General features: G+C 50.9%; 1 protein-coding gene across 4 annotated transcripts in view; it reads right to left on the bottom strand.

Moving 5' to 3' along the window:
* ERBIN (erbb2 interacting protein) overlaps positions 1 to 26,383 on the bottom strand; it is a 119,759-nt gene that overhangs the window by 59,110 nt on the left and 34,266 nt on the right. For 2 of the 4 annotated variants that reach the window (XM_078867625.1, XM_078867624.1), the window contains 3 exons: positions 15,872 to 15,928; positions 7,132 to 7,351; positions 5,485 to 5,602 (listed from right to left, as the gene is read on the bottom strand). In XM_078867625.1, the coding sequence (XP_078723751.1) occupies positions 5,485 to 5,602; positions 7,132 to 7,320 (307 nt within the window). In that variant the 5' untranslated portion in view covers positions 7,321 to 7,351; positions 15,872 to 15,928. Of the gene's footprint in view, positions 1 to 5,484; positions 5,603 to 7,131; positions 7,352 to 7,907; positions 8,203 to 15,871; positions 15,929 to 17,598; positions 17,617 to 26,383 lie in introns of those variants that run through there. The other 2 variants (XM_078867626.1, XM_078867623.1) reach the window with 2 other exon arrangements.

Here is a 26,383-nt window from a genome sequence, read left to right as displayed (position 1 = left end):
ATTGAGGGCGAATTGTTTAAATCTCTTACGTCACCGTGGCATTACTCAACTGAAATGACCGCAAACACATTCCTGGAAGACTGCCGCGTCGGTTCTCGTGGCTGTGCTGCGCGGCTCTCTCCGATGCGCTTTCGGTTCGAACCGCGTGCCGAAAAGCACGCCGGTCAGGGTCAAAAGGTCATCGCTGCCGATGTCACTGGTGCACCACGCCGCGCCATCGCTTCCTTCCTCCTGCGAGGTCTCTCAGCCGTTGCACAGTTCCGACGCCCGGCCTCCAAGGTCTCATCACCCACTGCCATCTGGCTGTACGTCTCCTTCGGTTTTCATAGTCAACACGTCCATGCAGGACCCCTCTCACAGTCTCACCACCACCGCCACCACCACCGCCGCCGCCATCTGGCTCGAGGGCTTCCCCTTTGTCTCCGACATCTGAGTGCCACGCCAATGCCACACGCACTGCAGTAGACACCCCGCATGTTACGGAGTAGAGGAGAAATTCGGACTGTTTTTTCAGCTGTGGTGAGGACCGTTGAGCCAAGCAGCTCTGTTACAAGGACGACCGCAGCCCAAGACCCGTTGGCAGTGGCGACAGTTATAACGATGCTGAATGCCGAGACGAATGGATAATGGTGATGATGATTAATCGATGGTAATGCAAGATGCGAGATGAATGTGTATAAAGGATTATGATAAAATATGATTGATGACGACGGAGAATAATGAACGATGATGATAATGGAAAACGATTACGATTAACAGATGATGGTGTACAATTCTGATTGTGTGACGATTTGGCCGAGTCAATACTGGACAGGATGTGAACGACCTCTCGACCTGTCCTACAAACCAAAGCAAGCTACGCCCCTGGCCGGGTCGTCTTACATTATTTATGTGGCCTTTCCATCCTGCATTAAACCCAGCCGCATCTTTTTGACGGCGATGCGTGGTGAACACACGCTGAATCTTTCAGGCCACCCATTTGCAGCACGCGCAAAGACAAACCCTTAGAGCAATAAAAATAACATGTTGAAGAAGCGAAAACGAGTTGTAATTTGGCACAAGAAGAAAATGTATTTCCATGCTTAACTTTCCAACGTCTACACTGTTCCCACACGTCTGTGTGTATTGTGTTGGCGTGCGCTGTGTGGGGAGTGGTGGCGCAGTGGCGACCCCGCTCTGTGCCACGAACCCAGCGACCAGAGTTCAAATTCCCGCCCACGACCAGTAAAAGTGACGAATAACTGAATCGGTCTCGGGTCTCCTCTAGCTCGACTCAGCCTCAAATGAGTACCATGTGGAGTGTGTAAAACATCAGCACTGGGGAGACATACGTGGCCAGGCTTGATGCTGGCCATCCACCGCCTCTCGTGTGCCATTCTGACCTTCATTAGGCGGTCGCCAACAGCACTTGCCCCAACAGTCTGTTAAAACTACACGGAGGAAACGTGTTTCTTTTTTTCCTCTACGAGTGAGCAGCGGCGTAGGGCTTTGCACACTGCTCTCTGAACCCCGCAACCCGGGTTCAATTTCCTGCTGTGGAGAACACGAGTGGGCAGATGGTGCGAGGATCTGTTCTGAGCCCACCTGGGGTGAACTCGGGATTAAACGAACGGGTCGTGTAAACATACAGCCAATCAGTGCGGGGGAGATGAAGGCAGCCAGGCAGCCAGGTGTGGTTCGGGCCATATAACAGGTGCTCGCTTACAGAACTTGTCCCTACAGTCTATATTACATGACAAAGGGTCTTTGTCTTCATGTTTGCATGTGTGCGTGTAAATATAAAACCGAGCTACGGACTTTTGCAGTCCATATCTCAAATCACTGGAAAAAAATTCTGTCCATCACACCCAAGAAAATTTAAAACAGGCTCAATGCCATTCAATTTTTTTATTTTAACAAACATAGACAAAGATCCCCTGCATAGGCTTAACAGACTGTTGGGGAAAGTGCTGTTAGCGAGCACCTATGAAGGCCGGCACGGCACACGAGGGGCTGGGCGACCAGCACCATGCCCGGCCACCTTTGTCTCCCCAGTGGCGATGTTTGTACACCCCAACAAGCACTCATTTGAGGCCGAGTCGACCTAGGGGAGGCCCAGGACCGGTTCAGATATTCGTCACCGACGTTGGGCGCTACACAAACACACGCAAGCACAAAATGTTGGGACCGAAAATATAATACCCCTCACTAACGCCGACAAACCCGGAAACGATTTAAACAAAAGCGGCCGCTCCGGCAAACTACAGAGCGGCTTTTAAAGGGCGGCAAAGCGCCGGAGTCGAGGCGATCGCCGCTTTCATGCACGGCGCATCGAGCGCCGGCTACCCCGGCGGGGTTTGGGGTCGTGATTTTCGCGCTCGTCACCCGAGCCGTCGGCTGTCGGTGTGCCCGGGCGTGACCCCGCCGGGATGTTAAACATCACACAGGGTCGAGGCCGGGGGAGGTCGGGGCTGGAGGGGGTGGGGGGAGCTTTGCACACACACACGCTCACCCACCTGCTGCCTAGCTAGACGAAGCACCTGCAAAGTGAGACGTTATAACTCTCAATCATCCGTGCGTGGATCATCGTGCTTATGAAGTATATGTATAAAAAGGCAAGAACCAAACATCTGCCATATAACCTTTCTGCTTACAATCAAATGTGTTTAAAAATGGTTATTAATTAATAAAGGTATGTTATGCATACCAAGCCAAATATGTAATATTTATTTTTGGGTTACAGGAAATCGTTCTACCTCTGGTCATGCCTCCTTTGCAATGTACTCCACGGTGTTCCTGGCTGTGAGATCCACACACATGCACGCACACACGCTTAGCCTGCAACACGCTGTCTGGGCCGCAAACCTATGACCGCCAGGGTGGCCAGCACCACGCCCGGCCGCCTCTGTCTCCCGAGCGCCGATGTTCACACATCGCACCAGGTACTCATTTGAGGCCTAGTCGACGTCGGGAAGGCCCAGGACCTGTTCAGATAATCTTCATCGATGTTGGCCGCGAGCGGGAAAAAAACTCGTGCCACCGATTTTCATAGCGCAGCGTGTTAACCACTGCACCACTGCTCCGCCATATATATGTATATATATACATACAGTAGAGATCTTTACGTTAGTTTAGCTCTTATTTCTTTCTCACTCGTCGGGAGGTCAGTGACTAAAACACGTCTGGCAAGTAAAACGAGTGACTTGTGAGATGCAATAAAAATAGACGATGACACACACATTCGACATCTTCGCCCACGCTCTACTTAGTGTAACAATTAAACACGTTTATATGCAGCCTAAGTGTACACGTGTGGTGAATTAACCTTTTTGGTTTCATCCCAGACCGGGTTCACCCCTTCCTCCCATTTCTAAGCCTTGGGGGAACAGGGACGAATAACGTCCGTGGTGCTACGATCCCATGAGGTTGCTCGTCAGTCGAGGCAGAAATAAGAGAAGGGAGTCGTTCAATGGGGGGGGGGGCGGGAGGGAGTGGGGTGGGGGCGGCGGTGAGGGGGGGGGAGCGAGCGTTAAGGCTGCGGGGAAGGCGGCGTGCTTGGGCAGGTTCAAGCGGGTCCGCCGCATCTCTCCGCCTGAGCGTCAAAACGTCGCTCGTGTGAAAAAGTTCGCGATGTTCGGCGGGGCTTGATGCGCTGCGGCGATACGGGGAACGACGCGACGCGTTCATCGCGAATGCGCCGTCGTGCTCGGAGAGGAAGAGATAGCGAACACGTCGCGGCGAGTTTAGTTTTCAGATAGCGGGGGAGACTGCCCGATTCAGATTAGGCAAAAATTTACATTCGGAGAGAAAAGAAAATCTGTCAGAGGTGCCAGACTCTACATTGCATGTGTACGAGTTGAGAACTTGTCAATCCACTGCTGGATGAAGGCCTCCACGCACCTTGTCAGGCATGGAGGTTGTTTGATCATACTTCACCATGCTGGTCCGTGCCGGTTAGAGGAGGAGAGGAGCCCATGATTGGGTCCAACTCTACAAGCACCGGATTTTAGCCTCGACTGGGAATAGAATTCAGGTTTCTTAATTCATAGTGCAGTGTGCTAAACACTCCACCACTGACCCACCCTTGTTAGACAAGCTGCACTCATTAATAATAAAGGTTTTTGGGTTATATCGCGTATGTGTGGTAACCCTCCACCACACGACACAGCAAGTAAGGTTTGTCACGTAAACAATGCACCAATTAGTTACTAATTCAGCCCATCGGTGTGTTGGAGAGTAAATCCACAAGATTCACAATTTGAATACGACGTTTCGCTGCACTTGAGCAAACACTGTTGTGGGGAATAAGTCGTTCGTGGGAGCTCTTTGACCATATTTCACCACACTGCCAGTACGGGGTTGGTAATGATAAGGAGACTAAACAAGGCAGCATGGAAGCACATTCCAATAATAAATTTTGACACCGACTACCGGAGGGGGATGATCGGTTGCGAGTTAATTCCTCAACTGGCAATCGAGCGTCGCACAACCCTTAAAGAGTTGTGAGCCACACACTGTAACCGCAGAGATCGTAAATTCCTGTTTTCAAAAGAGTCGAGTGGAGGAGGAGGAGGAGATGGGACTGGCAAAATAGGAAAGGTGTGCGCAGGCAACAGGAAATCATTGTAGGGTGGGCCGAGGGCTATGAAACCGAGAGGCGGCGGGGGCAGCAGAGGCAGCAGGAGGGAGGAGTACGGGCGGCGTAAATAACTCGTGGGTGTCAACACGTCTGTCACATTAATGTGATGAGAACGGGGCAAGGTCTGGGGTCGTTAAGCCACCGGCACAGTGACGCGTAAACAACGAGAAAACACGACGAGTCTCTTTGAATTTCACTCGCCTCACGCCTATAAATGTACCACTCGTCTCGCATGGCAGTACTAATGAGGGCTTAATACTGCTTGGATGCGGAGGTCCAACAAGGATCGAGTGCATTCAGGGTGACTTTATGACAGGTAGTAACCAACTTGTCATCTTGGCATGATGCCGAATAACTGATCGATCGAGTGACCGAACAATAGACCAACTTAAATGGACACGTTGAAGATAAAGATACCAAATATTATTTATCGGAGGATCAACCAGGACACATGGTGAACCGACAGCACCCCCCTCCCCGCTTCCACCGTCAGCTCCCACCCACTTTCACAAAGCCACGCCCGCTCAACCCCTAGCCCCACGCACACAGCGAGCGGACACACTCCGGATGTTCGGCTCAGCCTACTGCGCGTCGGCCCTGCCTACTCCTCTGGCAGCTCCACCCACTGCTCAGGATAGCTCCGCGCCCTTTGCGGGCATTGCGAGTCGAGCATGAGACCAGAAGATTTTAAACCACAGACAAAGGCCACATTTTTTTTTCAAATTCTTTGGTAGTGAGGGGGGGGAAATGAGTGGACACACCGAGGACAGCTTTTCTTGAAAACCGCCGCTACTGTCCCGGCCAAACCAGGACGTTTGGTAGCTTCAACCGAACGGGGTAAAACTCACTTTCCGCGGGGCACTCACCATTCTTACTGATGTCCAGCTCGTGGAGGTTGACCAGGTTGGCGATGGACAGCGGAAGGATGGAGATGTCGTTGTCGGAGATGCTCAGCTTGTGCAGCAGGACGCAGCTGAACAGTTGCTGCGACGAGAGTGGACAACGACATTCGGGAAAAGAAGTTGGTGTTGAATAAAAACACTCGGCGAGTCACTCCACCTACACTCCAAGCGAGGACTAGGCCACTTGACAATTAGCGCCCCCTTGTTACGTCGTTAAGTTTCAAGTGACTTTGTTTAACCAGCTGATAACTCGGAGACCAGGATGAGGTCTTATTTGCAAGCGTGATCCGGGGGGAGTCAACAAAATGACAAAATAAAAACAGTAAAAGCATAGCCACGACACAAACAGAAACCGGAAGGAAAACAAAAAAGCGACCACGTCGTGTGAGAAATAAAAAAAACACAGCACGGGCACAAATCGGTCGCGATGACATGTCGTGCACACAGCTCCGAGCTGGCGATCAAACAACGAGTTGTCCGTTTCATTACACGTGCGTGCGTTACAAAATACTGTATCATTCTTAAATTATTATTGTAAAATCGCCGTTGTCGTTCAAGAATAATGCTACACTGGCCGCGAAGGGGTTCATGTGAACAATCACATTTCAAAAATGCAATTCTTAAGGTAAATGAACCTTCACGCAAATGTTACGACGCATCTCGAGGAATCGATCCATAGCAGCAGCGGCCACGTGACCAACGGGGTCAACCGCTCCCCTTTCTGTGGGGCAGCAGCAGATTCGTTCCCCATCTTTCTAGCCCCCCCCCAGCCCCCCCTCTGCTTTTCATAACCGGTTCAGTTTGTGTCGACGGTGTGTACGTGCGTCACAACGCGATGTAACGAGCCCGCGCATTGCCTCGATTAAAAACAACTCTCTATGGGTCGATAATTATCGTTGGTTTCTCATCAAGTTGTAAAGCCATGGTTTGTACCATATGGTGCTGCTCTCGTTTTACCAACGCCAAAGGAACAATAACCATGAGGTTATGGATGATGATCACGGGGATGAGAATAAGTACGTCGATTATAAGCAAAAGAATGACAATGATGATCATCATCACAGGGATGAAAATTAAGATCTTGTTGTTGAGCGAGTTAATAATTTCGAGCATACTGAAGAGGCTAGAGATGATAATGCTATAAATTCCAGACTCCCATGTCCACAATCATCATTTCAGGAGTTCAACCACTGATATTGATATATTTTCACAATAGGGGGCTAAGTTACTGTGTGTGGTCCCAACCGAGTAAAGTTTAAGGTAATGTTCAGCATTGGGATGATTGGCCAATACCAGTAACATTGCATTTTTTTATCTGTAAAAAGCAACATGGATAACCCAAAGAAAACCCCAACAGAGCAGCGAGAGAGAACAAACAAACACCAGGTAGAAAGGCGCCCGGATCCGGAAACTTTTTTTGCTGCGAGGCACAAATAATAATTGGTTTTACCCTTTCTGGCAATAAAACAGATATTAAGAAATCCCAGTCACTTCGTACGAAGCAGTGTCGCATTATCGTCACGTGAACCGTGCCCCCCCGCCGCCCCCACCACTTCCCACCACCCTCTCAAGTCGGCATTATCCCTGCAGCTCGCATCTCTCCGCCATCACCTTGGGGAGATCCTCCAGCTGGTTGGCGTCCAGGTAGAGCTCCTCCAGGGTCCTCTCGAACAGGAAGACGTCCTTGGGCACCTGCTGCAGGCAGCAGTGCGAGTAGTCGATGGTGGAGATGGTCTCCTCCTCCCCGCGCAGGCACCGGCAACGCACCAGCCGGCGCAGCAGCTTGCTCTTACGGCTCATGATGTCGGGGGGGGCTGTTGGCTCGCGAGCGCTGTTGTGCAACACAAAGACAAAGGACCCCCCCCATTGTTAGCCTGAACAGACGGTTGGGGAAAGTGCTGTTAACGAGCGCCTTATGAAAGTGCTTGCCAAGGGGAGCGGGTAGTGTAGCGCTTGGCGCGCTGCGCTACGAACCCGGAGATTCAAATTCGATTCGCGCTCACGACCAACACCGGTGACGATTATCTGAACCGGTCCTGGGCCCCCGCCAGGTCGACTCAGCCTAAAATGAGTACCTGGTGCGGCATGCAAACATCGCCACTGGGGAGACAAAGGCGACCGGGCATGGTTTTGGCCACCCACCCTCTCACGTGCCATGCTGGCCTTCATAGGTTACGCGCACACGCACCAAGACTAAGATCCCCCCCACCACCATGAAGCCGACGTAGACTGTTGGGGAAAGTGCCGTCAGCACAAAGGAGCGCTGTGGCCAGCAATAGCACGCCTGGCCAAATTGGCTTCGACGCGCTGACGGTACTACGTACATACGCACGCGTGTACACGACTAACATGCCGCGCTTACTCTGCACCCGTCCACCCACTCCTACCTTCCACACACTCTCATCGCCAGCAGCATCTTCCGTTAGATGTCCGTCGCTTGAAAAACTTCGAAGCGCTATAATTATTCTTCTTTGCTCGTCGGCCTCCCTCGCTCTACTCCACCCGCCCACGATCGCGCAGTCGTCCCGCGGACGCGACGCGCTCGTGCGGACGATGAAAAACGCGGAGCGGCCACCGTCCGGCTAAGCTCCGAGAGATTCCACGGCGGTGGCGTCAGCGAGATGAAGCCGTTGCAAAAAAAACAACAATGACGGAGAACGGCATGGCAGAGCAGCCCTTTTGTGTTTGTCTAAACCGCATCAGCTCTTCCGTCATCCCTTCCCTGCACCCCCCACCCACATCACCCTATAACCCCCCCCCTCCAACACCGGGAACTGGCGGGAGTTGCAGCGTGGTCGTGCCACGGGAACAACGATGGAAATCTGCAGAAAAGTGCAGCTCGCTCTGACGAAATCTGTGCCCTTCCCTTGAAAAATGAGGTCACCGAATTCTCACACGCGTCAACTTCGGAACATAGATTTGATGCGCGGACTGTGCGCCGAAGGATCCAAAGCACACCGGCGAATCGATGCAATGTTTTGACAACTCTCGCGACTTGGCTCATCGTCAACGTAACCATCCAGGGTTCTATCCACCGCTGGATGCAAACGCGTGTTGCACTCGCATGCCAAACTCGCACGCGACGTTCCCCACCGCCACCAACGTGTCAGTAATTCCTCGGTGGAGAACGACACAAGAAAAAAAAAAGGACTGCCGAGCTGAATTGCATCAGTGGCAATGACTCACAGCCTGTCGGTAGGATTGCTGCATTTACAATGCAAATTGCAGAATGGATTGAGGCAGCTATGGCTAATTAAGACACCCAGGCGACTCATTCTTGCAACAGCCACTCCAAGAGCCCACAGGGAGATGGTGGTGCCTCTATATTGTTTACTCTCCGTCGCATTCAACCAAACCACTTATGCCCAGTATGAAAAATAATAATTGGTCTTACCCTTTCTGGCAATAAAACAGGAATTAAGATGTTCAAACACCAAATATATCGCTTTGCACGCCAAGTCTGTATTAACCACACGTACATGTGATGAACATGCAAGCAAACATGCTCTGATAATATATGCGCCGTTTTTGAAACTGACTGCGGTACACCAGAGACAGCCTTCTTCATGGCCTAGTCTCATCGGTGTCAGACCAGAGAACGCCAACAGGCGAACACAGTTCAAAGACAAGGCCACACGTATCAGAGCATTTATAGTTTGGGGTGAGCGGGGTATATCATGGGATACTTTTTTTACTTTTCATTCTTTGATAATGGAAAAAAGGTCCCATAAGACTTCTGCCCGGTGGTACCCTTCGCTATAATTGGCAGCACCCTTTCCGGCGAAAGAGTCATCATCAGACTCGAGCGAGGCTTTCCACGGTATACATTGAGTCATAATCATTTGAGAAATACGTGCACGATACGTGACCTTGTACGTGTTTATCTGTAGCGTCTGTACGTGATACGTGGCCTTGTACGCGTTATCTATAGCGTCTGGACGCGACAGCATTTTGCGACCCTGTACCGAAATACCAGTGGGAATAGTTACTTGAAAGACACATCACATCCGCGTTATTGGGCTCGTTAAGATCGGACCAAGTTCACATTAATTGAATTCTTACACACCATATTCTAAGCATGTACCGTGAGCGAAATAATCAATTTTAATTGGTAATGTTACAATACGTGGACATATGCAGCAATTACATGCAGCCGCATCTCAAGTAGCTGTACAAAAATGCCGGCGGACATTTATTTTCGAGAGAGAAAGAGGCATTCAGTCATTGGCAGAGCGAAGGTCTTAAGCCTGGACTTGAAGGGCATGGAGTTGAGAGCACGATGTTCAGATGATCGGGGCAGCAGAGCAGAATAAGCGACTTCCCTGTTGAGTGAAGCTTGACTGCGGGTTTCAACAGAAAGGCTTTGGCTGCTGCAGTACAGAGTACTTGGAAGGTATGAGAGTGCGTGGAGGGGAGTAGAGTGGGATCAGAGAGGTAGCAAAGTGCGTGGAGAGGAGTAGAGTGTGATGAGAGGGGAGAGGTAGGAAGGTGCAACGAGAAAAGGGATGAGAGTGGAGAGGTAAGAGAGTGCGCGCGGGGGAGTAGAGTGATATTCACTCGATAATCAAAACACAGCGTCTGCGTTTTGATTATTGTCTCCCCGACAGACCTGGTCTTCACCTGAGGACGGCTGCTTGCGTTGTGGCCGAAACGTCGTGAGAATTATCTTATTATGTTTTATTTTTATTATTTTATTACTTCCCTTCTACGTGACTTTACCGAAAGAACCAAGAAGATGAATCCCTGCAGTCACGAAAGCTTTAAATCGAAATCAAAACACAGTTTCCCTGTGAACCATCCGCCACCCGTCTGCTGCCAACCCCATTTGTCCCCACCAAATATACACGGAGGCCTCATTTGACCACCGCCACCGTCCCCCGCGTCAGCGTTACTCACTCATTTTATTTTGCTCAATGAATGCACGAGCGTGGTGGGATCGGATGAATGGCTCGCAGTGAATGAATGAGCGCCGGGCCGGCAATGGGATGTGACAAGCAGTCGCGCGTTCCACGCGGATATTTTAATGCTCGCAGCTGCTGTGCAGAGAGCCTCCTCCTGCCCCCACCACCACCACCAACCCCCTCCCCCAGGACCCCAAATGCAAGTGGCAGAATTTTTTCGGTAGCATTCGCAAGAGTCATTCCTGTTGTCTGGTCAATCCGATAAATTATTTGACAATGCTGCTGCCACTTCGTTAGCAGAGGCGCACACAGGCACGAACAACCAAGAACTCAACGCGTCTATCGATATCACTGCCGTAGATTATTTGGCTGATATAAATTTCCACGTGATAAGCCACTTCCGTTGAGCTATCATTTGTGGCCAGGTCGCTTCTGAAAAAAAAGTAATTGCTCAGTGCGCCTTACCAGGTAAAATAGAACATAGTTATGTTCTATTTGGGGGTTTTTTCAGCGATTTGTTTACCTTTGCTAAACTTTAGACTCTAATGTTTTTTTGTATTGTTTGTTGTTGTAATGTTTCTACCCATCCCGACTGGACATCTGTGAAAGAAAAAGAGCTTTAAAACTCATCGGCGGAGGGTCCGTGTAAAGCTCACCATCCAGTATAAATATACTGATTCTGATATATGGAAAATAGATTTCCTGTGTGAATACATAATAGGTGACGTTTTGGGCAATTCCCCTCTTTCAAGTAAGAGATCAAGGCCTTCATCATCTTTGCCTAGGACTGTTTTTCTCGCTCTCTCTCAGGTATCGCCATGCCTACACATGATGGTGGATTATATCCAACCAGAGCCGGTCACAATCGGGGCATTGCGCAACAACGACAAAAAAAACAACACCCAGTACATTAAACACGGCACACGACAAGAGTGGTGGACACCGCTGAAGATTAAATATTTAGAAGCTACAATAAATAAATATAATTCCACGCTGTATTGCATTACGTTATATTGTACATGGTGTCTTGTGACCTCCATTTAACAACAGGTTCTGCAAGTTCCTGGCATTCGCCAAAAAACATCCCAATGGTAAACCGTAATTATAATTTTTGTTTCCCTACAAAGTAAGGTTTCATGTAAAAACAGAAATTAATATGCAAAGGGAAAAAAACACGCCAAGGGGGTGAATTCACTGAAGAAGGAGCCGCAAGAGATCTGGACCATCCTGTATAATGGACACCTTTCCATTGGGCCATTCAAGACTGTGCACAAATTGGAGCATGGTTGGGTGTGGCTTTAAGGCCCTGTGGCATTGTCAATTTAGTCAGCCCTTAAAAGTCTTTAACACTGTGCCGGATCAATTGTCCCACTGTCCACGGTGACAATTTAGTCAGGAATTGTTTTTTTTATTATAACGATAAAATGAAAAAAAATACTAAACTCACCGAATTACCTTTATGATCCATTGTTAATTTATCCTCTAGTTTTGTTTTTGTTGTTTTTTATTTTACAGAACAAATGAAAGCCGCACACGAAGAGAACTGCCCTCCTCCTCCTCCACGGCTCGTTGCCGGCCAAGACCGAAAAAGCCGAAGGCGCCGACGACATTAACACTGGCCCTGTTCAAGTTGCTGCCCCGTCCTCCAAAAAAATTGTTAAATCGCCTCCAGATTAGGCCTGGCATTGCGGTGATTTGAACGACACACCAAACGGTCCGTTTTACGCATCCACACAGAACCGCCAACCACTTCGCGGCCGTCCTCACGTGGCGAGCACGCTCACAAGCTCGACAAAACCACAATTACATTTGCTTGGGGTTTCGTTTTTGTTTTACGGTGAGCAGCCAGCAATTTGCGTGGAGAGACAACAGGAAAATGACGTGGGTCAGAAGGTGCAAGTGATGAAAGTGGAAGGAACGAGATCAAGAGGAAGGCAGAAGGAGAGGTGATGGGGGGGGGGGGTGATGTGGATACGGTGGCCACGAGGAGCAGAAAGATAGATGGCGCAGGACAGGGCAGCGTGGAGAAGGTTGGCAAGAACAGCGGACCCCACATGAGTGGGACAAACGCGTGGAAGAAGCAGCCAGCAAATGCTCGCCACGAGCTCACGAGGGTTAGCGCGCTCCGCCACGGGGCAATGCGTAATGCCGCAGGGTTAAGATAAACGACGCGAATTAGTGGACCAAAGGTCGTCGTCTCTCCGCTAACCCCCCCCCCCCCACACACACACACAAATGCCACCACCTCCTCGGCTCTCCCCCTCGCGTGCCCACAGGAGGGAACGTTTTTCTTTTTTTGCACCTGGCGCATGTCGCGGCACGTCGATCGTGACCGCCAAGGCACGGCAAGAGACATTTTTTTATTTTTAGGGACCGGCCATTTTGTTCCTCACGTTTTTGAGTGCGTGTGGCGGTTGTTGTTTTTTGTTTTGCCGCTACACTCGGCTTTATTTTTAATTCGTCGTCATTATCAATGAGCCGTGGTCGAACCACTGTTGGATTTTAAAAAAAGCCTTTCTTCCCAAGCTGTTGCCGTCAAGCACGATTGTTGAGATGTTCACCTGCGCGCACAGCTGATATTATTGCTCCATTTCTCAATATCCCATCGAAGCGCTGTCAATACCAGGCTCACTCCCCTCGCTTAACTTTTGAGACACATTCGGCAATAGGTGTTCTCTTTGTCTCAGTCCCTGTAAACAGAATCAGAATATGTATTTATACTGGAGGAATCCGATGAGCTATAAAGCTCTTTTTCACTGATGTCCAATAGGGGCGGGTAAAAACGTTACAACAAACAGTACAAAACATTATAGCCGTGCAAAGGACAAGGTAGACAAAGAAAAACACACAGACTAATAAAACTAACTCATCCCCATCCTACCAGGCAAAGCCCACTGAGGTATTCACTTATTTTTCACAAATGATAGCTCAACAAAGTGGCCCATTATTTGGAACAAAGTGGCGACTAGGCGGAGACCAGCAACCAAGCTACCCTTGAGAACCCGGTTTCATCACGACGTAAACCCCCCCCCTCCCTTCCCCTCTCGAGCCACCGGGCCCATCTCTGCATTGCAAGCGGCACCGTTCACATAACGTCAGGCGTACGATCCGCACCAGTGGGCCGGGGGAACGCGTCGCGTCTCCACCTCTGTAGGCCGCCCCAGAAACCTCCGCCCTCCGCACAGCCGAGTGGGCGGTAAGGGCTGGGCGGCGTTTGAGGAAAGGTGAGAGAGAGAGAGACATGGAGGCTGCAATGAACGGGGTGGGGCGAAGCGGCGCGTTCACACGGGAGGCAAAGAACTCCCAGGTGAACGTGACGGCGATCGACGAGCTGAACGTGTCACGGCCGTTGTTGTTGTCGGGTTTACGCGCTGGTGCTGCGTGTATGCATGCGTTTGTACGTATGCTGAACTTCTTTCGCACAGCACGTAGCCAACCGTGCTCATCGGCGGTACGGGATTGGAGTGTAGGGTTGATGTGGGCGAGTGGTCTGGCAGCGAAATTTGGAGGACAGGGATTCGATATACGATCACACGCGATACGGTGTCACGCACGGCTGCTGTTCACGCCACGATGACCGACGGTCTCGCTCCACGTGCCGTGTGAGCTTCTCAACTGGGGTTAGTTCTGAGCAAGTGGTCAATGCGTACAGCCCGACCGTGATCCAGAGTTTCGCGTCAACTCGTGCTGTACGCAAGTCCTATTTAGAGCCTCCGTAAGGAAAAGTTCCCCATTGCTCTGCACCTCAAAGGTAAAAGGTGCAGCCCTGCAACTATTTAATCATGCCAATGCTTGGAGAAGGACCTACACTGGAGGGAGCTATGGAGAGCCCCACTAGGGGAGCCATGGTGGCTAAGAGATGTTAACTACCTCGTCTGGCATACAAGAGGTCATGGGTTCAACCCCGACCCTGACACCTGCTGTATATTTGGAGTTTGCGTGTCTCTCTCCCCGTGGTTGCATGGATTTTTCTTCGGGTCCTCCGATTTGCTTTCTCCACATTTAGAATCAACACGCGTTTAGAAAATTTTGCTACCATAAATTTCCACGTGATGAGTCACTTCGTTGAGCTATCATTTGTGGCCAAGTCGCTTCTGAAAAAGAGTTAAGTAGCAAAGTGGTTCTTACCTGGAGATTGTATATTGGCCTACCATTCCATACTGACCAGACGTCTTGGAAGCGGTGGGAATAACCACACTCTACCCCAACACACGTGACCTGCCGATCAACTAACTGGCGTGCCCTTCTATGCTGGTTGCGGGGTGGCAGAGTGGGTAACATTCGTGCCTCACAGCAAGATGGGACTGGGGGTTCGACTCCCGACACAGACACCTTCAGTGTGACGATTCTATGCCCTCCTCCTCCTGTCCAGGATTGCTACATGTTCTGCAGTTCTTGGCATTAGTCAAAAAAATATCCCAATTACATTAAAAAAAACACACCTGAAAGTGACTCGATTGGGATTACACGTAGCAGCATCGCCCCCCAACTACGAAAACTGTAGTAATAATATAAATCATACTTCTGGGCGAACAGAGGTGGTCGTAGTGGGGGGGGGGGCGTGGGATTTAAGAAACTTCACGCTCTGTCTCAACGGTCGAGCCGGGAGATTGCATCCAGCGTGCCAAATCATTTCACCGCAGCGGCATTCCAAAAATTCAGGTAACGCACCACATTCCCTCCGGCAGCACGGCAGCCTCGTGAGCGAGCGAGCGGGCGAGAGAGCCCCTTGTTATCTCACAGCGGCACACGCGGGCCAGTGGCGGCCGTGCAAACCGGAGCTGGCGAGTGCAGGAAACGGCGACAAACTCAGCAAAAAAATTCTGAAACGGCTACCGTTACGGGTGCGCGCGCACGTGCACAGCGTACATCGTAGTACGGCGTCGCCCACAAACACCACGGGGCGAGGGGCAATCGGCTTCAAAGCCAAAACACGGCAGCCGTAAATAAACGAAATGCACGTGAAACCGAGCCTGATCGAACTTACTCGGTATAATTCAAAATAATGAGCAACGGACCGAGTTTATGATTGTATGTGGGAGCTCGGAGAGCCATTTGATGGCGCCTCGGGTCGGAGGATGGATTTCGTTTGTACCTTCTGCAAATGTGTGTGTGTGTGGGGCAATGATTGGTGATGTAAGTTCATGGATTTCACTTCACACAGAGACCCATAGACTCACCAGGGTGACCCCAAAGACTCACGCAGAGTGTGGGTGGGTAATTGGGAGAGTGGGTGGGTAATTGAATGAGTGGGTGGGTGATTTGGATGGTGGGTGGGTGATTTGGAGTGTGGGTGGAAGATTTGGTGGGTGGGTGGGTGATTTGGAGTGTGGGTGGGTGATTTGGAGGGTGGGTGATTGGGCAGATCGGGTGGTGAGTGGAGCACATACAAATGCTGACTGTGACAGGTCACACAACGCGCGCGCGCACACACACAGGACCACACTTACTGTCAGCTCAAGTAAGGCTTTCATAAGCCAGCGTCCGTCCTCTCGCTTGAATATATTCTACGCAAAAGAGAAAACAAACAAACACAAGAACCCAAATTAGCGTGCGCGCCCGCTGTAACTTTGTTTTGTTCAACGTAAAGCAGCCAGGGTGATCGATGATTCAGCACTCACCAATTAAATCCCAGCACCCACTCACCAGTGGCCATTCACCTCCGTATCACTCTTTGCTTGCTCCGACCATGCTTACTGCTCTCCCGTGAACTTAACGCACGATCCCCCTACCCATGTCGGGGACTTTCGGCCTACCCAGACTGAACGTTTCATCCCATCCGTACGGTCTTCAACCACCACACTGCAGGTCGCAACAATCACTCGCCCACGTCTCACTCACTCACCCACGTCTCACTCACTCACCCACCCACCCACTCACCCACCACACCACAGCAACAGGTCATAATCACTTCTCTTTCTGCTTCTTCCCACGCACTGCACCATTTAAAGTTCCCTCCTCCCGTCGTCTCTCTTTTCCCCCAAGCTCTTGCTGTTAAGCGAGCACCCATTAAGTAAGGGCAGCATGGCACCCAGGGTGTGGGTGACCAGCACCACGCCCTACCACCTTTGTCTCCCCAGTGGCGATGTTTACACATCGCACCCGGTACTCAGTTGAGGCCGAGTCAACCTTGGGGAGGTCCAAGACTGGTTCAGATAATCATCACTGGTGTTAGCCGTGAGCAGGAATCAAACTCGGGTTGCCAAGGTTCAGAGAACTGCGCACCAACCGCGACACTACTGCTCCCCACGCACACGTACACATGCAGCGATATATACAAACCTAAACACTCACATACTTGCATAGAAAAACATTTACATCGACAAATTTTGCTTGCAAACACTTATGAATACCGTGTATATACACACACAAACACAAAGTAAAGACATTGAGAGAAATATTACCACTGTCATCGCTATCAGCAGCAGCTGCAAAAGCACAATTAGTATTTGTACGTGTATATATATGTATGTTGAACTTCCTTTGCACCGCACGCAGGCAACCGTGCTAATCGGAGGTGAGGGATGATCACGACTAGAATCACCGGCAGCAGCAGCAGAATCGCGGGCGTCACCAATCACCACTGGCGAGAGTTCATTTGCACGAGCCTTTCGCAAATACACACAGCTCGCGCGTGCACAGAGGCACGGCGGCAAGCGAGCGCACGCGTGCGTGGCCGAGGCCGACGGACCAAACGAAAGCAAGAGCAGGCCACACGGGTGCGCGACCGCACAAACCCAACGGGCACGCGGCGGCATTACTACAGACTCGCTCGCTCGTGCCGCCCCCGGGGGTTGCGTTTCGTCACGCTCGGAGGTTAACCTCACAAGGCTGTGGCCACGAGGGTGGCCCGGAATAAATACATTTCCACGCCCGGCACACCACCCCTCCAGTATAACTCTTGCCGCGGCCTTGGCCACAAGTCATGTGCCACCTGCTCCAGGTTACCAGCGATCAGCAATGTACGAATCAAATCCATCACCGTCAAAGGTTTGTCCGTTTAATCCGGGCAAATTAGGAACCCTGAACGTGGCTCCGCGCCTCCAAGTCGCAACTGGAAATCTGCCTGTTGGTGAAACGGCTCGCGTTGCCAAACCGTCCTATTATTTTCACGCCGCCCGCTCGCGCAAACGACCCCAACAACATCGTAAAACAGCGGGAGAGGGCATCGCCATACCCATTTTACCCGTCGCAGGGATCGCGAATGCGAGCGGACAAACTAAATTCAGCGCGGCGGTGGTGACGCACGCCTCGGATCGGCGGGGCGGGGAGCGAGGGTCGGGATGGCGACGGGTGTAATGAATGGGTCAGCGTGGCCACGCGATGAATTATTCCCCAAAGGCCGCGTGTCGAAAGCGGCACGCGCTGCACGAGTCTAGCCACCACAAGCCGGGCCAGAAGACCATAACAGACGTGCGTGCATCGTTGGAGGCTTTCTCTCACGCAATGCCTAAGCAGCTGAATACGCAAAGCCACAGGAGACGATAGCGCAGACACATCAAAGTCAAAGATCCCGTGCGTGGCCCCAAGCACTGTGTTCTCAGCGAGCATCTATTAATTGCACCTTCATTAGGTGCTCGCTAAGGCGCTGCGGTGTGGCCAGCACCTTGCCCGGCCGCTTATGCATCTGCACCGGGCGAGGGGCTGTGGCCGGTTCCGATATCACCGGCCGTTGAAGTTCGCCCAAGCCGGGAATCCAACCCGTGTCACCGCGTCCGCAACGCAGCGCCTTTAACCACTAATCCACCGCTCGTCCCCCCCTCCAACACCACACGAATTGAGACGCGTGTACGCACAAATGCCTGGCGTGTGTGCGTAGTTGGGGCGACGCGTGAGTCACGTGGAATCGACGCGCCAGCCGATATGACCAAACGGACAGGCGGGAGGGAGCGAGAGGATTTCCGGTTGAACGGAACCAAAGGTTTCGCGGAATTTGGCGTTGGGGAGACGTCAACTTTGTATCGCTCAGTGTGGCACCGTGGGCAGAAAAAAACAACTAAACAGGGCAGCGGGCGGCCTTTTACTCAGGAGGAGGTTTTCCAATCCACTGCTGGATGACGGCCTGCCCATGCCGTGTGGGTCACGGGGGTCATCTGACCACGGCGCTGGTCAGCGTGCGTTGGGGAAGACGGCGGAGCACGCACGGACGCGGGAGCATAGACGTACAATACAACTTGGGGCTTTTGGTGCACCCCCCCTACTGCTGTCTACAAAGTAGTCCCCCCCGACCCTCTGTCTACTCGGCATGCAAGGGTTGCCGCTGGCTCCTTCCCCCCCCCCCGCACGCAGAATGTATTTGTTTGGTCTCGTATTTACCGGCCCGCTTTGCGTTGTCCCGTGTTCGCTCCGACTCGTTTGTACAGCCAAGTCCGGGAGAGTCGACGACAACAACAGGTTTAGAGGCATCAGGCTTGGGGAAGGCCTTCATTCAGCAGTGGACTGATCGTGGTGGTTCATGATGATGCATATATAATTGGCATGAATCGTAGAATGGATTCTCACGCGAATGAATCGATGTGTGTGTACATCACAAGGGTTAAGAATCGAATTTCATTTGGAAGATCGTTGCATCGTTACACCCCTTGCTGTATATACACACACACACCCATGTACTGTACTTACATTGCTGTTAAAATATTTATCAATCAAGTCCAGCCCCTTCGTTGGCAATGGACGCGCGCGTCGCGCCCACCGAATTCCTGCACGAATACAACAACCGGGATGAGAGTGAGAGAGGAAAAAGGAGAATGGTGAACTTAAAAAAAAACTGCCCCCATGAAATTGGATATTCTTAACGGCCACACACAGTCACGCCACCACGTAAATCGTCGACCAACTCAGCGTTGGGCCTCTGCCTGGGCCAGCATCGCCGTGGGTTTGAATCCAAGAAAGTTGTAATATATCTTCACTGCATCGTTCTCGAGTGGCGTAAGAAAACCAAAAATACACTCGTATGCCTAAAGGAGTTACGCAATTGCTTGCAATGCACCGCCGCGCAGAATGGCGGGTCACACCTGTTTAGTCATTCACAAAAAATGCCGCCTCGATTCAACAACTCTTCGTCATTGTGACCGTGACTCAAGGTGGCGCACGGGACGATGACACCAGGGGATCAATGCCGAGCCGCCACTGAGTTTGGATCTGGGTTTCGGATGCTGGTGATTAATTCCGGTTCTCAAGCATAGCATGTTAAATGGTCTCAACCAGGCAACCAATTACATAACCAACGAAAACCCCATTGTTGAAAGTTTGATTTGTCAATTAAGATTTTTCCAGCCGAGAGTTTTCATTACGAAGAGATGTGCCCCCCGAGTGTGCGCACGAAGCAACTAAATAAAGTGACGTGAAAAGTGGTTCTACTCCGTCATCTTGCGGGAGCCGTTCCAACAACATCTGGTGCAATTCTTGCTGCTTAAGAGCTCCTGGATATCTTTTAGCCTCGTGCGGCACGAAGCCAATAGCACAATTGGGCCTTAATCGGTCGGAAAATTAACTAGACAGGAAAAAAAGGGTATCATGGTGCATCTATAACCCGGCAGATGATCGCTTGGGAATTTCATAAAAGCAACAGGGAAAGTTCGGGAGAATATTGAATGGCAGGGAACTCAATTTTAACATCCGCTGTCGGTGCACGGAAAAATAATTAGGAAATTGAGTTGGGTGTCGCTCACCAGTAGCAGCTACGGAGCAATCCGTGGCGGAGCAGTCGATAGAGATTACTGGATTGGGTTTCATCGCGCGGTAGAATTCCACACGGAGGACTCTGCGTCTTCTCTGTCTCTATACGAACCAATCATCAGCTCGCGGCGGAAGCGACGCTCGTGAAAAACAAAGTGGGTTGACGATAGCTCCACTGTCATATGCGCAGAACGCATCCATCATTTTACACCAAACCCAAAGCAGTTTCCAAATTGCTAATCGGACGTGGCCCTTCTCTCAACTGGGCCCGACAGCGACTGGTTTCCACGCGATTCCAAAAGGTGGCCTATTTATTGGCCGACCGTTGCAAATTTTACTTGGTCAAGGGTGTCACTGTATTGGCTCGAGTCCAGTTCATACAGCAATTTAGGATTATTTGCGGTGACTGGGTGGATCACAGTGTCAAGGGCCGCAAAACAGCACTGCTGGTTCGAATCGAGGTTTCAGCTGCTTGTGATTAAACTGGATTCTCAAAGTGTTGCGAGTTAATGGTCTCAGCCTGGTCCACCAGTGACACTTCATTTCGCTAAAATGCAGCTCAACGAAATTTTGGGCTGGTGAGCCGGAACCAAACAGGGCACAAGGATGAAGCGTCTAGGGGCGTGACTGGGAAGAGCTCCACACACGGTGGCTGAAGACCGTGAAGAGTGGAGGGGGCATTGGGTTACCCAATCTACCAGTCGGGCTGCCACCTGATTACAAAGCCTGGTCATATTCACGGGATGCAGGGATATATCATAGAGAGAATGACACGAGCGGTGTATTATTTACCCAATGGATAAAAACCAGGACTATTCATGTCCTCCATTGGAACCTCATTTGCCAGATAGAAGGGTAAAAAAACAATTATGATATTTTTTACTGGCAAATGAGGTTCCAATGGTGTAAATGCTTACCCCGAGCTCTCATACTCTGATGGTGCATTGTCTTTGAGTTGTGCGCCTTTTGGCGTCATCTGGTCCAACCCATGTGAGACTAGGCTCTAAGGAAAGCTGTCTCGGGTGTGGACCAATCAACTTCAAGGACAGTGCACATTATCAGAGTTGTGTTTTTTGTTTGCATTATGACTGCAGGTATTGTGGTCTATGTAAACATGACTCCTTGTAAAAAAGGTGTCAGTTTTGTTGCCAGATAGAAGGGTAAAAAACCAATTATCATATTCATGTCCTGTTAAGACCCGCAGATTTCCACAAGACAGCAGCTTCCTCGACAAGAGGACAATCCTGGGAAAACCAGGACAAGTGGCAACCCTATGCGTCAGTGACCGCAGGGATGGACTAACTTCATATACCACAAGCCCCCAACAGGGAAGCAACGGTGGATATATGTCAACTGTTAATTGTCCATTAAGGCTTTAATTATTATTATTATTATTCAAGTGCTGGGTCTGGCTATTTTGAATTTAAATCTGGGGGCAATTATTCCCACGAGTGGCGAATTACTGGAATTGCCCGGGCCTGCAAACGCCATGTAGCCAAAGTCAATTGACTCATTTAAAAAGCAATTTGATGGTTTCAGAGCGGTAGGAGGGGGTGGTTAAACTGCGCGGAGGGGCAGCTCTCAATCGGTGACTTACTGTATACACTCCTCGGCATGTGTCGATCGAATCGGATAACCGGACAGAAATTTCTACTTACGCTCACGAGCCGTGCAACAATCGTGTGCATGTGTATTGGTTTTGTCCCGAGTGCATAAACGCTCGTCATTAATTGCCCGTAAAACATCTCAAAATGCAATGCAGCAGAGCCCTGCTCAAAAAGAGTCCTACAACAACAAATAAGTCAATTACTACAACCAATGACTTTAGATCAGTCTTCTTTGTAGTCTCGTTTGCATCGTGCCTCCCGTGTTTTGCACCTCATCCGTATCACCTCCCTTGTCCAAATTCGCTTAAAAGCTAGTAGAAATCGCACAAATATCCACGGAAAGTCACCGTTACGATTAAAACCTAAGCCCCCCAGCGCAATTTGTTTTCCCTTTGCACCGGCCATCTTTGCCCGTCAGCCCCTCTCTGCCCCTGTTCAAATACAGGCTCAAGCCCTTAACCTCTCCCTCCTCCTCCTCTGCTTACGACTCTCCTCTTCTCTATCTCCTCCCCCATTAAGTGGCACATCCGTGAGACGCAGCTGCAGTCGGACCCTCTTACCAATCCAGAGTGTCCTGTAAATAGCGTCGCATGAATCGGAAATTGATGGATCTCGTTCGCATGATTTGATGCATGCATTGTGAGAAGTACAAATGTATATTCAATCATTACATTATTCACAGCATAAAACATCCCCCTGTATTGCCACACAGTCTGCAAGGGCGAGTGCTGCTAACAAGTACCTTATTAAAGCTAACGAGGCAAAAGAAGTGGTGCTGCAGTCAACACCAAACATGGCCACCTGTTTCTGCAGCGCTGATATTTACACATTGCACCAGTTACCTATTCACGGCCGAGTTGACCTCGTCGAGGCCAAGGAACATTTCAGATATTGGTGGTGGATGTTTGCCATCGGCGGGAAATCAAACTAGGGCCGTCGGGTTCGTAGCGCAGCGCACTGACCACTGTACTACCGAGACAAAAGATACACAGAAGGGAGTAGGTGAGACGTGACGACGCAGCACATTGAAGGTTATTCGCTGGAACATCTGAACCTTGCATCCACCGAAACGTTAACCCAGCCCCGAGGTTGGCGCGCGCCCAGCTTGCGTCATCGTGCATTAAGCCAATTATAGAGGTGGCAGAAAGTGGGATTAGGGGGGGCAGCAGCTGAACGGATTCTGGCAGCGCCGCAGGAATGCGCCCCGCCGATCCGCTTGCGGTCCGCGGGGATTTGCGCCGCGAGCCGCGCTCTCGACGCGGCCGCCTGTGCCTATCCGCCACGAGAGCGCGCCGCCAAATTTCATCGGAGCTCTTAAAGCCAAGCTGGGGTTTGAGCCTGGTTTGTACCCGGGTGCGGGGGGCACCGTGTGATGTAGGGGCTTGGGCTCTCGAGGTCTCCAGGGGATTCTTTAAGACCGTCCCCGTCCGTGCGGAGCTCCTGCGAGTGGTTTCCTCCCGCGAAAGTGAAACGCTCACCGAATGACGTGGCCAAACGTCCCAACGCAGCGGGACCCCCTCACGAAAACGAGTCTTGAGATTGAGAGAGGCTTCCTGGGTGAAAAGCAGCGTGGGTTCTTGAATCCATCTGTACGGTGCTTGTAAAAACATATGCGGGATTGTTTATTTATTATTTTATTTATCTCTGGGTACTCGCAGATTTCCACCCACGCGAGCCAACTCATGGGATTTGGCAGACATACCAATGGCAGCAAAACCCTCCTAAAAATTCATCTTGAGATTCCGTGAGGTTCCAGTGGAGAAAGAGTATAGTTGTAATTGTTATTATTGTATTATATCTCCTCTTCATCCACCAGCGCGACCGAAACTCCCGTGTTTGTGACGGGGGGGAGGGGGGGGAACGGTGGAGTTCTGCTTAGCGAGCTGTGCGATGAACCCGCGACCAAAGTTCAATCCCCACTCACGGCAGAAACCCGCGACGATTATCGGAACCAGTCCTGGGCTTTCCCTATGTTGACACAGCCTCGAATGAGTTCCCGATCATCACCAGGATGGAGACCAAGGCTGCCGGGCGTGGTGCTGGCCACCCACCCTCTGGTGTGCCATACCGGCCGTTATAGATGCTCGCTAACAGCAGCCCAACAGTTTGTGATGGCTAGACAGGGGATCTTTGCCTTCGGAGGGAGCGAGGGACGGGTAGGGGGAGTGGGGCAGCATGGCTGCCTATTCCCGGTGTAACGATTCACCCCAATTTGCGATTCAATTATAAGGTCGCTGTTTCGATTGAAAAAAAAACGATCATTTATTTGAATACTGTGGTCAGATCTCAGAAACTCCAGCAGAGTTGAGCTTGGATTAGTGATTAGATGGGTTCCCACCGTGCACAGAAAGCAGGCTGTCCATCTCCACCATCGGTTGCGAGCAGCACAGGGAAAGAGTGCAGTACTTAAATGCTTCTACACGTCCATGGCTGCGCTGACCAGCCCGGTGAAGAATGGCAAAATAACACGCGCACATTCAGGACCCGCGGCAATCATGATCCAACGGTAGACCGATTGACAAAAGGGGCCTTGCACGTACAACAAGCATTGAGGTTTAATGACGCAGTTTAAAATGAAGTTGAATTCAATCGGATCTCAAATAAGCAGGCTTGGGTTTACTCGCAAATTTAAATAAAAAAACAACCTCGCGTGGCCCTGGCATTCAGACAGTCAAATCATGGCCTTTGTACCGGCTCCATTTACCATAACGGCACAACCCAGCCAGTGAGAAGCTGAGAGAAACTGCACCTGGGGGGGGGGGAAGGACAAAAGGTACCTGGGGGGGTTGCATAATGCGCAGCGCGCTCTGCGTAAACACAACAACGATGGGAACCTGCAGCGGCTGCACTAACCCGTCCAAAACGCTACCATGTCCCGTCACGGCCCGTGGTCCCATCCACTGCTGGATGAGAAGGCTTCACACACCCCTGCCGTGTCGCTCACGGGGGTGGAGGAGGGGGGCTTGTTTGACCGTGCTTCCCCATGCTGGTCAATCAATCGATCGATTTTCATTTCACGCGCCAATATCGCCCTCAACAAAGTAGTGCATCGGCGCACACTGCAACAGAACGGAAACGGTACGGGGGGGGGGGGCAGAGAGCCACAGGAATGGGAAAACATGAAACCCGTCACGACCTCGACGCGCAAACACCGACTGGGCCAAGTAAATTGGTCAGTGCTGGGTTGGTGAGAGGGGAGGGCCCAAAACCGGTTCACTCATCACCGATGAGAGCCTTAGGGTAACACAGTGCGCTAACCACTGTTATGCACCAACTCCTCAGGCGCAGCTCCTCGTTGTCATATGCGTGTATCGTACACACCCGCATAAGCCTTCATCATAACATACTGCTCAGACTAGTGCTGCTAGCGAGCACCTATTAAGGCTGGCAGAGCACAGGAGGGGGAGGGGTGGTGGAGCCAACACCACGCCTAGCCTTACCTTTGTCTTTTCAGTGCTGAATGTTTTACAGATCATAGCAGGCACATACTGTAGCTTGCGATTGTACTTTGATCAGTCTCGGGATAATCTGCACGAGCCGACTTGCCGCTGCAGGGTTTTTATTTGTTTGGCTTTGTTTGAAGATTCAAGTTCATTTTAATTTGAGTCTCATTTGCAAGCTGTGACCCTGGGTTACAAAAATGACAAGGGCAAGAACAAACGCAACAAAGTACGGCAATTACGTAAAGAGCAATGAGAACAATAACCGCTCGAGTTTGATTTGATGAATTTGTTTCAGTGAAGTGTATTCTACTCGTTCTGATTTACATTTCCTTCGCTGCTGCACTTGATTTTCATTTGGTTTGTTTTTTGTCACCCAGGTCACACTTGCAAATGAGACTCATCCTGGGTCTCTTGACGTCTCACACCTGGCGAAACTAAAATCAACTTGAAACTTATGTTGAGGCTGAGCAGACACAGAGGGACAGTTTCAGATAATCACCGCCGATGTTAGCCGTGGCTGAGAATCGAACAGGTTGATAAAAAAATGAGCTCCCAATACTTATTACTCGAACCAATACTGATACCCGTCCATTCGCCACTGACGGTAACGTCACCACGTCTCCTTTGTCAGGTCAGGTGCACTTTAGGCCACGTGAAGTGTCGAAGGCTCGCTGACAGATCACGGGACAGACCCAAGTGCCATGGGTTGACCGACTGAGATGACTGGCAAATGCACCAGCCAACTTGCTGTATTTTAGCCGCCCGGCACTCCACTCGTTGTTGTGAGCGGTGCTCTTCTGCCCTCCGTTGTTGTTGGAAGGAGACTGCCTCCAACTGACCAATAGCGTCCTTACTCGTACACAGACATACAACAGCCAGCCATAGGCAATGACGCCAACAACAGACACCTCCACACGCTGTCACACGTTGCTGCCCGCCGCTATCACACGTGATGCCGCTGGGACACCTAACGTGATAAAAAGCCGCGTGCAAGCGTTTATCTTCAGAGCCAAGAGCGTTTATCTTCAGGGCTCCGAGCGAGCGAGCTGAAAGCTGAAAGACAATGACCAGACAGGCCAGTCAGACTTGGCGCACAAGCCCACGGGACAGCTCCCGCATCTCTCATCAGGACATCAAGCGCACGCTTTGTGCGCACACACGCACAGGCACAGGGCACGGACGCGAGGTGCAGACGTACCGTACCGATGCCTCATGTATCAACACCGACTTGTTA

This window comes from Lampetra fluviatilis, chromosome 24 (assembly GCF_964198595.1).
Source record: "Lampetra fluviatilis chromosome 24, kcLamFluv1.1, whole genome shotgun sequence".
NCBI lineage: Eukaryota > Metazoa > Chordata > Hyperoartia > Petromyzontiformes > Petromyzontidae > Lampetra > Lampetra fluviatilis.
The sequence above is the reverse complement of the archived record's forward strand: the minus strand, read 5'-3'. Positions and strand labels throughout refer to the sequence as shown.